This window comes from Octopus sinensis, linkage group LG2 (genome assembly GCF_006345805.1).
Source record: "Octopus sinensis linkage group LG2, ASM634580v1, whole genome shotgun sequence".
In the NCBI taxonomy this organism is placed as follows: Eukaryota; Metazoa; Mollusca; class Cephalopoda; order Octopoda; family Octopodidae; genus Octopus; species Octopus sinensis.
The window spans coordinates 109,517,043-109,529,591 of NC_042998.1; the positions used below are offsets into that span (position 1 = coordinate 109,517,043).

Below are 12,549 nucleotides of genomic sequence, written 5' to 3' on the forward strand. Positions count from 1 at the left end.
AGTACGGCTCCTTCCTAGTACAAAACTAAACTGCATCTCATCTCAGTTAACTCACTTCTCAATTAGTTGTGTTATGGCTGTTTCTGTAATTTTCATAGCTTATCCAGCAATTTGATTACCTGTCTAAGACATCTCTTTCAATTTGTAGCAGTTGACTATGGGCAACTAGGCTGTATCCTATTCCACAACATATTTTAAGCATTTCAGTAGTCATTCCTGACAGGCCAGATGCTTTCCTTGTCTTCATATCTTTAATTGGTTTATCCGTCATGTTAGTCAACAAGGATAGTTTGTCCTTCTGTTGGGTCCACATTAGGAACACTCTACCTTCCTTGCATTCTCCACATTTAGCATCCTTTCAATAGAGGCACTGCCATGCCTCTTAGTAGAGGCATGGAATTATGTAAATTCTAATGTGTATCTTCACTTTAAAGTAAATTCTTAAATGTTACACTGAATTTATGAAATGAGAAACAGTTAAAAATAATCAATAAACATAATAACACATAAGTAGTTGCATTTCAACTATCTTTTTCAGAAAGGAAATTAATACATTTTGGAATTTTAAAGCCAATAATCTTTATCAACTAATTTTTTTTCTATAGAACATAGCATTTAAGTAAACTGTAATATATTAGATATTGCAATCATTAAGGACATCATCCTAGGCAGATCAACTAAATCAACCAGGAGTACTTCTTGACACATTATTTGTTCATGTACAAACTTTGTTTTTCTAAGTATTTGTATACTACAGCTGGAAAATTTAAGTAAATATCTGAAACATGTGATGGTAATATTGTTAATTAAAATAAACTTGTTTTGTTACATTACTTTCAGTTTGAGTCTTTCTTATAACAAATACAGGCTGAACCATAGGGGCATTATTTCAAATCATGGATGCAAGTTTGGCTGTGGGGTGAAGTTCATTTCATAACTGTCACTTTCAGGTTCAATGCTACTGAGTGTCAGCTTAAATAGATATTTTGTCTCTTAGGATTGATTGATTACTAGCATACTGATCTACACTAAAGACAAAATATCTATTTATGATGACCCCACCCAACCCACTCAAAAGCATTATCCACTTCTAAAAGCTCCAAAAAGTCATTTTTGGGACTAAGAAACAAAATCTTTACGAAACAATAATAACCCCTTTTGTTGCCAGATTTTTGTTGAAATACACTGCCTTGGTTTCAATAAATTTTGAAAATAATGAAATATTTAGTAAAATAACTCATTAAGATGGTATTTGGAACATAAACTTTGATGGAAAATTTTAATTTAGATTATTTTTTAATAGGAAGTTTACATCAGACAACTTGCGGCAGTCTCAACTGAGCTGGTATTAAAAGGGTTAATATATTAATATTGATGATGAACACAAACCATGTAATAAGTAAATAATAACAAACAAGATTTTTTTATGATGCAAATATTTTTACTGGTTGTTATAAGTATATACATATGTATACATATACAAACACACACACATACATACATACATATATATATATATATATATATATATATATACACATATATATATATATATTATATATGCACACACTCACATATGTATGAATCTTCATATATGCAGAGTAGGAGAGTAATAGATAAAGATTGAGAAAAAAAATGTCAAAGTATCCATTATACCATTAAAATGAGTGTGACTGGGACTGTTGCACTACCAATAATATCATATATGAACTCGTAGAAGAGTGAGGCAGAATATCAAACCACATCGTAGAAGGTTGTGAAATGGATAAGATGATAAAGACTATATGTAGAGATAAACTGCAGGGATAAGTCAGAGAATGATTATAATGGCTGTTAAAGACAAGTTAATAAAAAAAAAATAAAATAAAATAAAGAGAAAAAAAAAATGATTTGCAGATAAACTGCCAATAATAATAAAGCTAGGATATCTCTAAGAAAACCTGACATAATTTGTTAAAACTTTGAACAACTTAAATTGTTTTCCATTTCATATCATTTACACTAGGGATAAGACCTAAGATAGGTATAGCCATATGAATTTAGAATATAGAGGGGCAATAATGACAATAAAGATATTTCCAAAAGATCACAAAGAAAATAAGATCTTAATTTAGGGGCCATATACAGTATATGAAAACATTCTGACTTAGGGAGGTGAGTGTGTGTGTGTGTGTGGAGAGAGAGAGAGAGAGAGAGAGAGAGAGAGAGAGAGAGAGAGAGAGAGAGATGGGCAGACAGAGAGTAAAAGAAAGAGCAAGTACTTCTCCTACTCTGCTTCAAGAACAGTTATCCGTGTGAAGTGGGCCTTCATTGAGGTAGATTGGCATTATGTCAAACTGATATTAGATGCTTTTGTTTATCTTTCTTTCATCAAGTCAGTCAGAGAAATGACCAAGTATATTCAACAATCTGGAACCAGTAATGATCAGCACTGTTGGTCATTTGATAATGCTCAAAAATCTCAGAAATTTAATGCCAGTTTCTTTTTGTTTTCTTTTTTCTTCTTAGAATTTTCCTTTCTTTTTCAAATCTCAATATATAACATTTCTTTTGGTTCATAATTTGTTGCAATGTATTTTTTTTTCTTTTTTGAAATATAATATAGGTACGGTTTCATTTTCTAAACAATGATTTATGTATATGATATACATATATATATATATAAATATATATATCCTGTAAGTTCATTCACAGCCTTTTTTATCAAAGATTATTTACAGTGAAAATTTTTAATTAAAACCTGAGAATAGAAATTTGATTAGGGCATTAATATATATATAAAAAAAATCATGAAACTCTTGATGAGGTTATTGAGTAGTTAACTATGAAACCGAGAAGCAACTACAATATAGCAAGAAGACAGCTAAAGTTCAACAATGAAAGTTCAACCATTTACATAAAGTTAGCTTCATCAGGTCCAACTTTCAAATACATACACTCAGGCATCCACACGCAGTCATTTTATCTTTTGCACAAGAGAATGTATTCATACTCAACAAGTGAAATTTGTTTTTTATGTTAAGTAGTTGCCATTGCATTGCAATCATACTCATACACAGAATTTGGTAAATATTGCCAAATATTTCAAGTATTCAATATTCATCTTTCCAGACATTGAGCAATTAATCATTAGAGTTTAAAAGACAACATCAGATAATCTGCAAAGAAGGGAGAAATTAATCCTATACATGAAATACATGGATGCTGTTAGATCTACTTGGATTTTGAGTAAACAGCATCTTGCATTTTCTTTTCTTTTATTCTTTTTGAAGTAAAGGAAGTAGAGGAACATAATACTTACTGTGGTTTAGTAACATTACCAGCACTATTCAGCAGTGACAGCAAGAGACCAGGAATGAATTCAGCTTGTTGTAGCAGTAGTAGTAACTAGCCTGTAGTGAATACCAGTGGCCATAATAGACCCATATAACAGAAAAACTGAGATTTGTTTAGCTTTACCAACACAGTAATACTGTGATGGATGTCAAACATTAACTTTTTAAATATTACTAAAAGGGTTTGCTTTCAAAATTTATACAAATATACTTGCTTTCCTTAACCAGTCACATTAGTAAAGTGCCAGAAAAGAAAGCATAAAGATCCAACTAGTAATGTTGCTGAAAGCTAAAATACTTCCAGATTCTCTAATCTCAGTTTGCTGTGGTTTTCAAAGTAGGAAGTAAAAGTTTATCTTTTATTTATTTATTTACTGCCTGTCACCTGGAAATTGTCTTCACAAAGCCATCAATATTGAGTCCAAGCTGCTGACAACGCTGGATAATCTGCAGCACATTGGACTTGGCTCCAATAGTCACTTCAAACAACAGGAACTAGATAAAGATAAATAAACAGAAAATGAAAAAAATATAAAGTGAGAATAAGATAATGAAGAAAAGGAACTAAAACAATGGTTATCAACAGATATCTACAATTATATATTTACTAAAGTATCTTGGACTCTAAGTTCAGAAATATATAATTAAAATATATATATCTGTAAATATAATATGTGACAATTATTCAGTAGCCAAGATAAAACTCTGAGTTTCGGATGCCAAGGTGGAAATCCACACCACCATCTCTTCAGTTATCTGGCCGGATAATTGTCACATATATTTACAGATACATACAAATTCCTCTATTTACATAATATTGAGGTCTCTTTCTTTCTTTTGTTATTTTACCGTTTTTACCAATATATATATATATAAAATTAGAAAAAAAAAACACCTTTTATCAATTCAAAATGAACAATTAAATTACACCATCTAGAAAATTAAAGTGAATAAATAAATAAAGTAAATAAATAAATTTTATTCCCTCAAATAATAATTTTATATATATATATATATACACACACACACACACACACACACACACACTACTATTTTCTCTGCTGATAGAATGGCCGACTCTTAAGATAAACTACACTGTAGCTGCTTTTTCTTTTGACCTTACATATTAACTAGTAAAAAAAAGAAGTACAATACTTTAAATCACTGATCTAAAGAAAGTTTTGGTTTCAATAATCAAAGAAGTTGGACAAATATAAATATACAAATTTTAAGTTGAGAAAAAACACAATTCAAGAAAAATATGTCAACATACAATGGTGATTCAGTGTCAAGCATATATAACTAAGATATATACAAAGATTGGTAACTTAAAACCATTACTTAATCAGACTTGGTAAAGAACATTCATCAAGGAGGAAATACAAGGAAAATGAAATTGCAAAAATGGATTGGTTTATTTAAAAGAGAATGAAAATGGAAATAAAAGCTAACTGGTTTCTACAAACGAAATACATAAGCTAATTTTTTTTTAAATGTTATTTGTAAATTTAATTTATTTTTGTCCAAAAGAATTTATTAGAAAAAAAAAAGGTGAGTAATGAAGAATTTAATACTGGTTGGTATCAATAATAACTAGCTCTTAGCAAGACAAAATAATTTAATAACTATATACATGTCCCCACCAACCAACTAAACTAGACTGAGGACTACTGAATGGAGGGAGAGGGTTAAAAATTGATAAAAATCTTTGTTACATGTTTCCACAATGATACAGCATAGGGTAGCACTCGGACAGCTTTGATAAATAATTGTTGCACCTGCAAGCAGAGTGGATAATGACTGATCCATGGAGAAAATTCAAATACTGAATATATATTATACATGAATATTGAAAGAAAAGAGACAAAATAATGTCTGAGCTCATTTGGTTTCATTTAATAAATGTTTAGACCAGAGACTTAAGTTACAAGGCTAAATAACTCACTTTAGAAAAAGTCTACCAAGAATTCATTTGTAGAGAACAGAAACATGGAAGATACTCAGAAGAGTAGCAAATAATCTTTAAATGGTGCATTGTTAAGCGATTGTTATACATTTAGATAAATACAAAACTTTATTATTTGCTAACTCGGCTTAATCTTGGTGCAGCATATCTAATACTATCTCAGATATGACAACAGTTTACCAGATTTACAAAAAAACAATAACATTATCTCATTACTGATCATGTAATATACAATGATTAAGTTAGAGTGTATAACAGGATTTTATAGTTCAAGAAAGACTAATAAAATTCCAAGTTATACACAAGAACACCAATCTGGATATAATTTAGCAATACTAACAATCTACTCTCCATCATCCAACTATACTAGATGCTGTTAGGGCTATCATATAAAACTGTGCTGAAAATCAGGTTTAAATGGTTTCCTATATTCTTAATTCTTTTCCAAGTTTTCCTTTCACTTTAGTAATGTCTCAGCGGAAGCAGTGCAGTGTCAGCATATTCTGCAGGAACATGATGGTAATGCAAAATAAATTAACCAAATGGTTGCAGTTATTTAAATGTACATATGTTAGGTGTTTGATCTTCTTACTTCAATAAGCATCAAATCATAGTTTCTTCTTCCCTTTTCCAACATTGACCTTATGGTTATTGGTGCTGCCCTCCTCCTCTTCATAAAAGAAATGCTAGCTATATATATGGTGCTGGTAATTGTTGGTTGTCAGTGTAAAATAATTAAAGCTTATGTGCCAAGTTTCATTCCGGGAAGAAATAGATAAAAGTAATCCTAAGTATCTTTAAAAGCAGTAGCTTTCATTAATTAGTTCTTGCCGTTTAGTCCACTCCAACTCTGCAGTGAGAAGAACGTTATCAAAACTTAAGCCATTTTTATTTTATTTTACAATCAACATGCTATTTGTAGCTTCAGCAGTTGTTAAAAGTGACACATCCTCCAACAAATTATTATGCAAAGCATTGCAATCAGAAATCAACACCTTTACAGCCACAAGAAATGAAAGCTGCAATAATTATAGCTACACAGGCATGCCTGTGGTTAAGAAATTTGCTTCCCAACCATATGGTTTTGCATTCAGTCTCATTGGGTGGCACTTTGGGGCAAGTGTCTTCTACTATACCCCAAGGCCAACTAAAGCCTTGTGAGAGGATTTTGTAGATGAAAACAGACAGGAGTCCATTTTATAAAATGTGTATATGCGTGTTTGAATGAATATTTGTGTCTCCTTGTCTTAACTTCCACATCATCATCATCATCGTTTAGCGTCCGTTTTCCATGCTAGCATGGGTTGGACGGTTCAACTGGGGTCTGTGAAGCCAGAAGGCTTCATCAGGCCCAATCAGATCTGGCAGTGTTTCTACGACTGGATGCCCTGCCTAACGCCAATAGTAAATAAGTGTCACCACCCAACTAATGTCATTCCTTTCAATTGCCTGGCTATGGGGAAATATAAACTTTCACAGAAACAAGAGAGGGTATCTGGTCATAGAAAATCTGTTTCAATCAATTGTCTGACTTGTGCTAGTATGGAAAAGTGGACAGTAAAATGATGATGATAATGTTCTATAATCAGATTGTCAGTGTCACTGACAATCTTTTCAGTCAGCCATATTAGACATTTTAAGTTGAAAGAATAACAATTTGTATTATCTCATTTCCTGCAGCTTTCCATTAAAGGTATTTTTTCTCTCTGTTTTCACCACAGATATTAGTCACTAATTAGTGTAACATTCCAAAAACAACTATAATTCACAAGCACTACATATAATACATTTTCTACAACATACAACTACCCAATTGATTTTGCAAACACCTGTGCTTCTCACTCTCTCTCCCTCTCTCTCTCTATCATACTTCAGCCTTCAATGCCAGGCATAAAGCCACCTCCACTCCTCCCAAATACATTCTCACTCAATCAAGGTTTTTTTCCCCCCTTTATTTTAAGTTGCGTGGTGACCTCAGTGCCAGAGTCATGAAAGAAAGTACCCAGTACATTCTGTAAAGTGGTTAGCATCAAGAAGGGCATCTAGCCATAGAAACTGTGCCAGAGTAGATATTGAAGCCTGACACAGACCTGCAGCTCATCAGAGCCTGTCAAACTATCCAACCTATGCTAGCTTAGAAAACAAATATTCGATGATGATGATTTAAATAAACCTTTCTCTTACAAACATTGTAATTTTCAAACCTGTAGTTTTATGGTCTTTATAAGAACATGTTATTTAACTGGGATTATATTACTTTGAATTATTGTACTCACTAAGACCAGATAAGGTCTACACTACAACTGAAATGTGGAAAATGAAGAAATTGCTGATACATTATTTTCTACTGGTGACCCTGATATGATCTAACCAGAATGCTTTAAAACTGTTCTTAACAGGAGAAATGGAATTCAATACACCAAGTAGGACATACATATTTCTAATGCTGTGAAGCTACATAAATGACTTAAGAATAGACAGCTGTGCCAGGCACTTATTAAAGTTTTAATAAGTATCATGCACAAAACTCTAGGCTCTTGAGTCACTTAAAGTTTTATAAGGAAGTTGGGGAATTAACTGACATTGTATTGGTGTTGGCTGTATTTTGAGAAGTGGCTTCATTTGGTTGTAATTCTGGGAAGATGAGAGAGCCTAAGAATTTATGGGTGACACACAGAGATGACAAGAATTGGAGTTGGGTGGGGGTGAATTAAGTGGGCTTGGATGTAGGTGGGGATAATTTGCCAGTTCGAAAACTAGGGATTGTTACAGTTGTGGTAGAAAGGTCAGAAAAGTGATAGTACATCCATATCAAAGGTAAAAAAAAGTTTCGCTGAGTGAATCTTTGCTAATATACAGAATGGATTATCTGGAGGAATATAGGTTAATGCAGTATAAAATGGGTGTGTTTGAGTGTGCATGTTTAACAGCAGAGGGAATCAACAAGTAGGTCAAAGCTGGTTCTGAAGAAGCCTATTCTTTTGGGATGTAGATTTTTCCATAGCCAATGCAGAGAAAATCTGCTGTGACAGCTGATTGGTAAGACATCATGCTTCCATTCCCTATTACACTTGAAACTTGGGATAAATTAACATATAAAATAAACAACAAACATAAAACAGGAAAAAAAAATTCAACAAAACAGCAAGTTGTGTCTAGAAACAGTTTTCTTCAGTCTGTTGTGATTAATAAGATCTGAAGAAGGAAGCCACAAAACTCACACAAATTCAATATCCACATGTTTTTGAACATTTAATTTTCATCTCATTGAAATTTTGTGAAGTATAATTAGTAGTAAGTGTGAGTTCAGTGGAGATGAAATAATAAACTAATTTAAATTTCAGTTAAAGAATCGAATCAAAGAGATTTTTTTAGCTATTTCTTTATCAAATTATTTGAAACCATTACAATAAAAACTTAAATACTACAAAATGATTGCAAATCAAGAACACAAGACCAGATATTACTAAGATTTAACAAGAATGCTTCATAAAAATACTGAAAAACTGATAGTCTAATAATAAAAAAAAAGGGTCATATTTTATATTTACATAAATATTCTACAAACACAAGTATATACAATTACTTTGATAATTCAATTAATAAATTTAAAGAGGAAATCTAAAATACTGACAAAGATCAAAAAGATCTCCAAGGAGTCTGCTCCAGAAAAGCAAAATTATAAGTACTTGCTTAGTAATTATTCAATTTCTTTTTCTCTCTACAAATATAAAACTGTGCCTATATTACAGATTCTCATTATTATCATCAATATAGGTATATTAAATCTATATCACAGTAACATTTTTTTTTTCATATTTGGCACTAACCTACTCTAGTGTAAGGAAACAGAGTTACGTTGAGAAATTACTAACCTCAATCTGGCTACATCTAAGGACTGTCAATGCAGTTACTCTGAAAGTAAACAGCACAATATTAGTAAAGATAATTCACATTTCAAATGTCTATTCTCAATAACATATTACACAACAATCAAAATGTATTTCTTTTGAGAAATTGTCTTTCACTGAGAAGGGATAAATAAATCATAGAAAAATCACCCTTACTGACAATAGTATTAAGATAAAACAGTAAACAAGTCCAAATTAAAAAATTGGCTATAAGAATACATTTAAAAATCATACAATACTTAATGCAATCAAAGCCTATAAAACTGGCTTCAGCTTTACAGAAAAAATTTTCAACTAAACCCCGACTTCCAGTTCCCTTGATGTTAAAATGTGATCATTTCACATTGGTTAACTACCATCATAGTACTGGTTTTTATAATAATATAAGGAATAACCAGTGAATAAATGGTTAAATAGGTTTCTTACTTGTTCCACAAACTGATACAAGGAAGTTTTTCATGGACCCCAGTTTGACAAAATGATAAAGCTCTCCACATATCATTACAGCTCACAGCCAGGTCAACAGCTCTGGTTAAAAGGATGAAAAGAGAGAATAATTTGCAAAAATTTACAAAATCAAGTAGAAATATTTTGAATATGAATATTATTTCTTGTATACTATAAAGAATTTTCAAGTATATTCATAAAGTGCACATATTTATATATATACATATATAAATGAAATGGACATTACCTGAGTATGAGTTCAATATTGTTAGGCATGATAGTAAGGAATTTATCATAAGCAGCCATCTTCTGTTCAGTTGATTCCAGACAGTTAATATAAAGATCAATGATTTTGTTATGATGCTGGTGGTCATGCCAGTATCGAGAAGTAGAGGTCTCCACTCGACTTGGAAGGCAAGTCAAGCTACGAATAACCAGGCTTTGAAGTTTATCAGCAGCACTGCTTCTTTCATGAGCTGCTTGGCGAATTTGATAGTTCAAGTAACTGAAAAATAGAAGTAAAATTTTATTTACATTCTCAGTTTGTTTATCTCCAGATCAGCAGCAATCAACTCCTCTCTTCTACTTAGATATGATAGGTGATATTAATAACTTCCAGAGACAAATAAAAAGTTTTATGTTTAATATGTTTAGATATATTGAAATCAGCACAGGTATGGCCGTGTGGCTAAGTTTACTTCCTAACTACATGGTTTCAGGTTCATTCCCCTGGTATAGTACTGGGGACAAATATCTTCTATAGCCCTGACATGATTCATGTCAATGTCAAATAAGCAGTATCATTCATTTCCGACATTTTGTGTGAACATATTACCTTGCTTAAAAACAAGAAAAGGTTGGCTATAAAAAAGGCCACCTGCAGTAGAAAATCTGCTTTAAACTTCGTCTGACCCATGCAAGCATGGAATAGCGGATATTAAAACAATGATAGCATCGAGTATGTTGAGAGAAAATATTTACTTTCTATAACACAACTCAGATCCAATGTTTTCTATCAGTTCATCTTCACCATGGTTCTTGGTTTCTCCAGTCATCCCTGTCCTGGATCTTCCTTGCTAATTGCTTCCTACTACATCCAGATCTTTATGGTTTCCTTGCTTCCTACGGAGATTCTATTTGAAAAACTAACAGGCAATGTTCTGCCAGGGTCTTCTGAATGTATATGTAATCCTGTGCTATATTCTTTGTTTGATCTCCATGTTAATAGTCTGTTTGGTATGCTCTCATAAGGATTTATCATTGATTTTCTTTGGCTAATAGATTCTTAATATATTCAGTGGCAGTAGCTGAAGGTCTGGTTGTTTTTAAGACTGATTTTGATATATCTGCATGTCTCCACATTTGAATTGAAGACATAGCTCTTCGTGTTCCTGGGAATTAGTCTTAACTTACAGATGTCATTCAACAGAAGGAACAGAATTCATGCTTTGACAATCCTGGCTTTCTTGCCAGCATCAGCACTGCCTGAATGGTTGAGGTTACCTGAGTATGTAAAGCTTGGATTTTCCTCAAGTGAGTCATCCTTAATATAAACTGGTTTTTCTGTGGTAACAAAGTTGTTTAACTTTGGTCTTGCCTATACAAATGTTCAGGTCACCTTGTGCAGATATTTCTGTTAAGTTGGATAGTAATGTGGAAACCGTTAAAGTAATAATTTCTACCATTGGGTGATCTTTAATCTAATTGTGAGAAGTGATGCCACAACAAAAGTAGAGGGATAAGTGTTAAAAAAAAAAAAGACTACAATATTCTGGCAGTCATTTTGGATATATGAAGTGGAACACTTTGTCTCACATAAACAGGATAGTAGTAAGTCTTTGATTTGGTTTTCCAAGCATCATACAGTAGAGCAGCATCATTTTAAAGAATTGACCACTTGTTCGCTCACATTAAAGCTCAACAAGATGTCAATTCACAAATTCTATTTTCTGCTATTTTCTTCAGATTAAACACATTTTACCTTTTCATTTGTCTCGGCTGCTATCTCCTCTCACCACATAACACAAACGTTTAAAGTCAAGAACATATGCATAAAGCTGTTTCTACATGTTTGAACTTATATTCACAAATATATGTATAAGCAATTTTATGCAAACCCTATTTTTACTAATCCAGTCATCTTAGACTTCTTTTTGTTTGAATTCATTGCTGTCTATCTTTTGAAGAAAACATAATTGCTTCAAATTATAGCAAAACCAGGTTGGAAGAGGTTCACACATTTGGAGATCTATAGAAAATAAGGGAAATATATAACCTCTCTGCAACCTATTTTCTATATGGCCAAGGAATGTTGAGTAAAAGTGTACTATGTACTCATTGTGAAAGATAGAAAGCAGTAAAGTTTTATCTCAAGGTACCTAGCCATAAGGTAAAGATGAAGCGAGATTGAGATAAATGATATGTTGTACACCAAACCTATCCAACCCAAGGAAACTTTTGTAAGACATTAAAATGATAAAAATTACATTTCCATCCAACAAGAATAGTAAATCTTGAATAATCTAATGAACAAGCAATAAAGTTAGAATCCTAACCAATCACTCGGTTTAACATTTCAACTTGGTCCTTGGATGCATTTCATATTTAATTGTAGTTTTTACTTCTTTTCCCTCACCATTTGCCCCAGAACCATTGGAAAAGTGCTACAGGCATGTAGCACTTTCCAACTCTAAGATACAGAAAAAATTATCAATTATCAGAAAGAAGAAAAGAGAACTTACTGTAGCCAAACTTGAGCAATGTCAGATGTTGATTTCATAGCGGACAAAGCAGTTTCATATCCTTCAATCGCTTGACTATAATCACTTTGTAACTCCAATAATAAACTAACAAAAAAAAAAAAAAAAAACGAGTGAGAAATTTTGTACTT

At 32.1% G+C, this 12,549-nt stretch overlaps 1 protein-coding gene and 1 long non-coding RNA gene across 3 annotated transcripts in view; one reads left to right on the top strand and one right to left on the bottom strand.

Annotated features, from left to right (window-relative positions):
- Positions 1 to 1,734: 1,734 nt before the first annotated feature.
- On the top strand, positions 1,735 to 2,251 carry LOC118761191. Its single transcript, XR_004997205.1, has 2 exons — positions 1,735 to 2,170; positions 2,201 to 2,251. It is a non-coding gene; the product is annotated as an uncharacterized LOC118761191 (long non-coding RNA).
- A 454-nt stretch (positions 2,252 to 2,705) lies between these two features.
- LOC115229640 (zinc finger C3H1 domain-containing protein) overlaps positions 2,706 to 12,549 on the bottom strand; it is a 73,590-nt gene continuing 63,746 nt past the window's right edge. The window contains exons 28-33 of one of the 2 annotated variants that reach the window (XR_004997190.1): positions 12,401 to 12,505; positions 9,907 to 10,164; positions 9,639 to 9,740; positions 9,177 to 9,216; positions 4,381 to 5,113; positions 2,706 to 3,994 (exon numbers count right to left, since the gene is read on the bottom strand). Coding sequence is in view for 1 of the 2 variants with exons in the window: in XM_029799968.2 (XP_029655828.1) it covers positions 3,717 to 3,830; positions 5,051 to 5,113; positions 9,177 to 9,216; positions 9,639 to 9,740; positions 9,907 to 10,164; positions 12,401 to 12,505 (682 nt within the window). In the remaining variant the exon portion in view is untranslated. The remainder of the gene's footprint in view (positions 3,995 to 4,380; positions 5,114 to 9,176; positions 9,217 to 9,638; positions 9,741 to 9,906; positions 10,165 to 12,400; positions 12,506 to 12,549) is intronic. The other variant, XM_029799968.2, reaches the window with a different exon arrangement.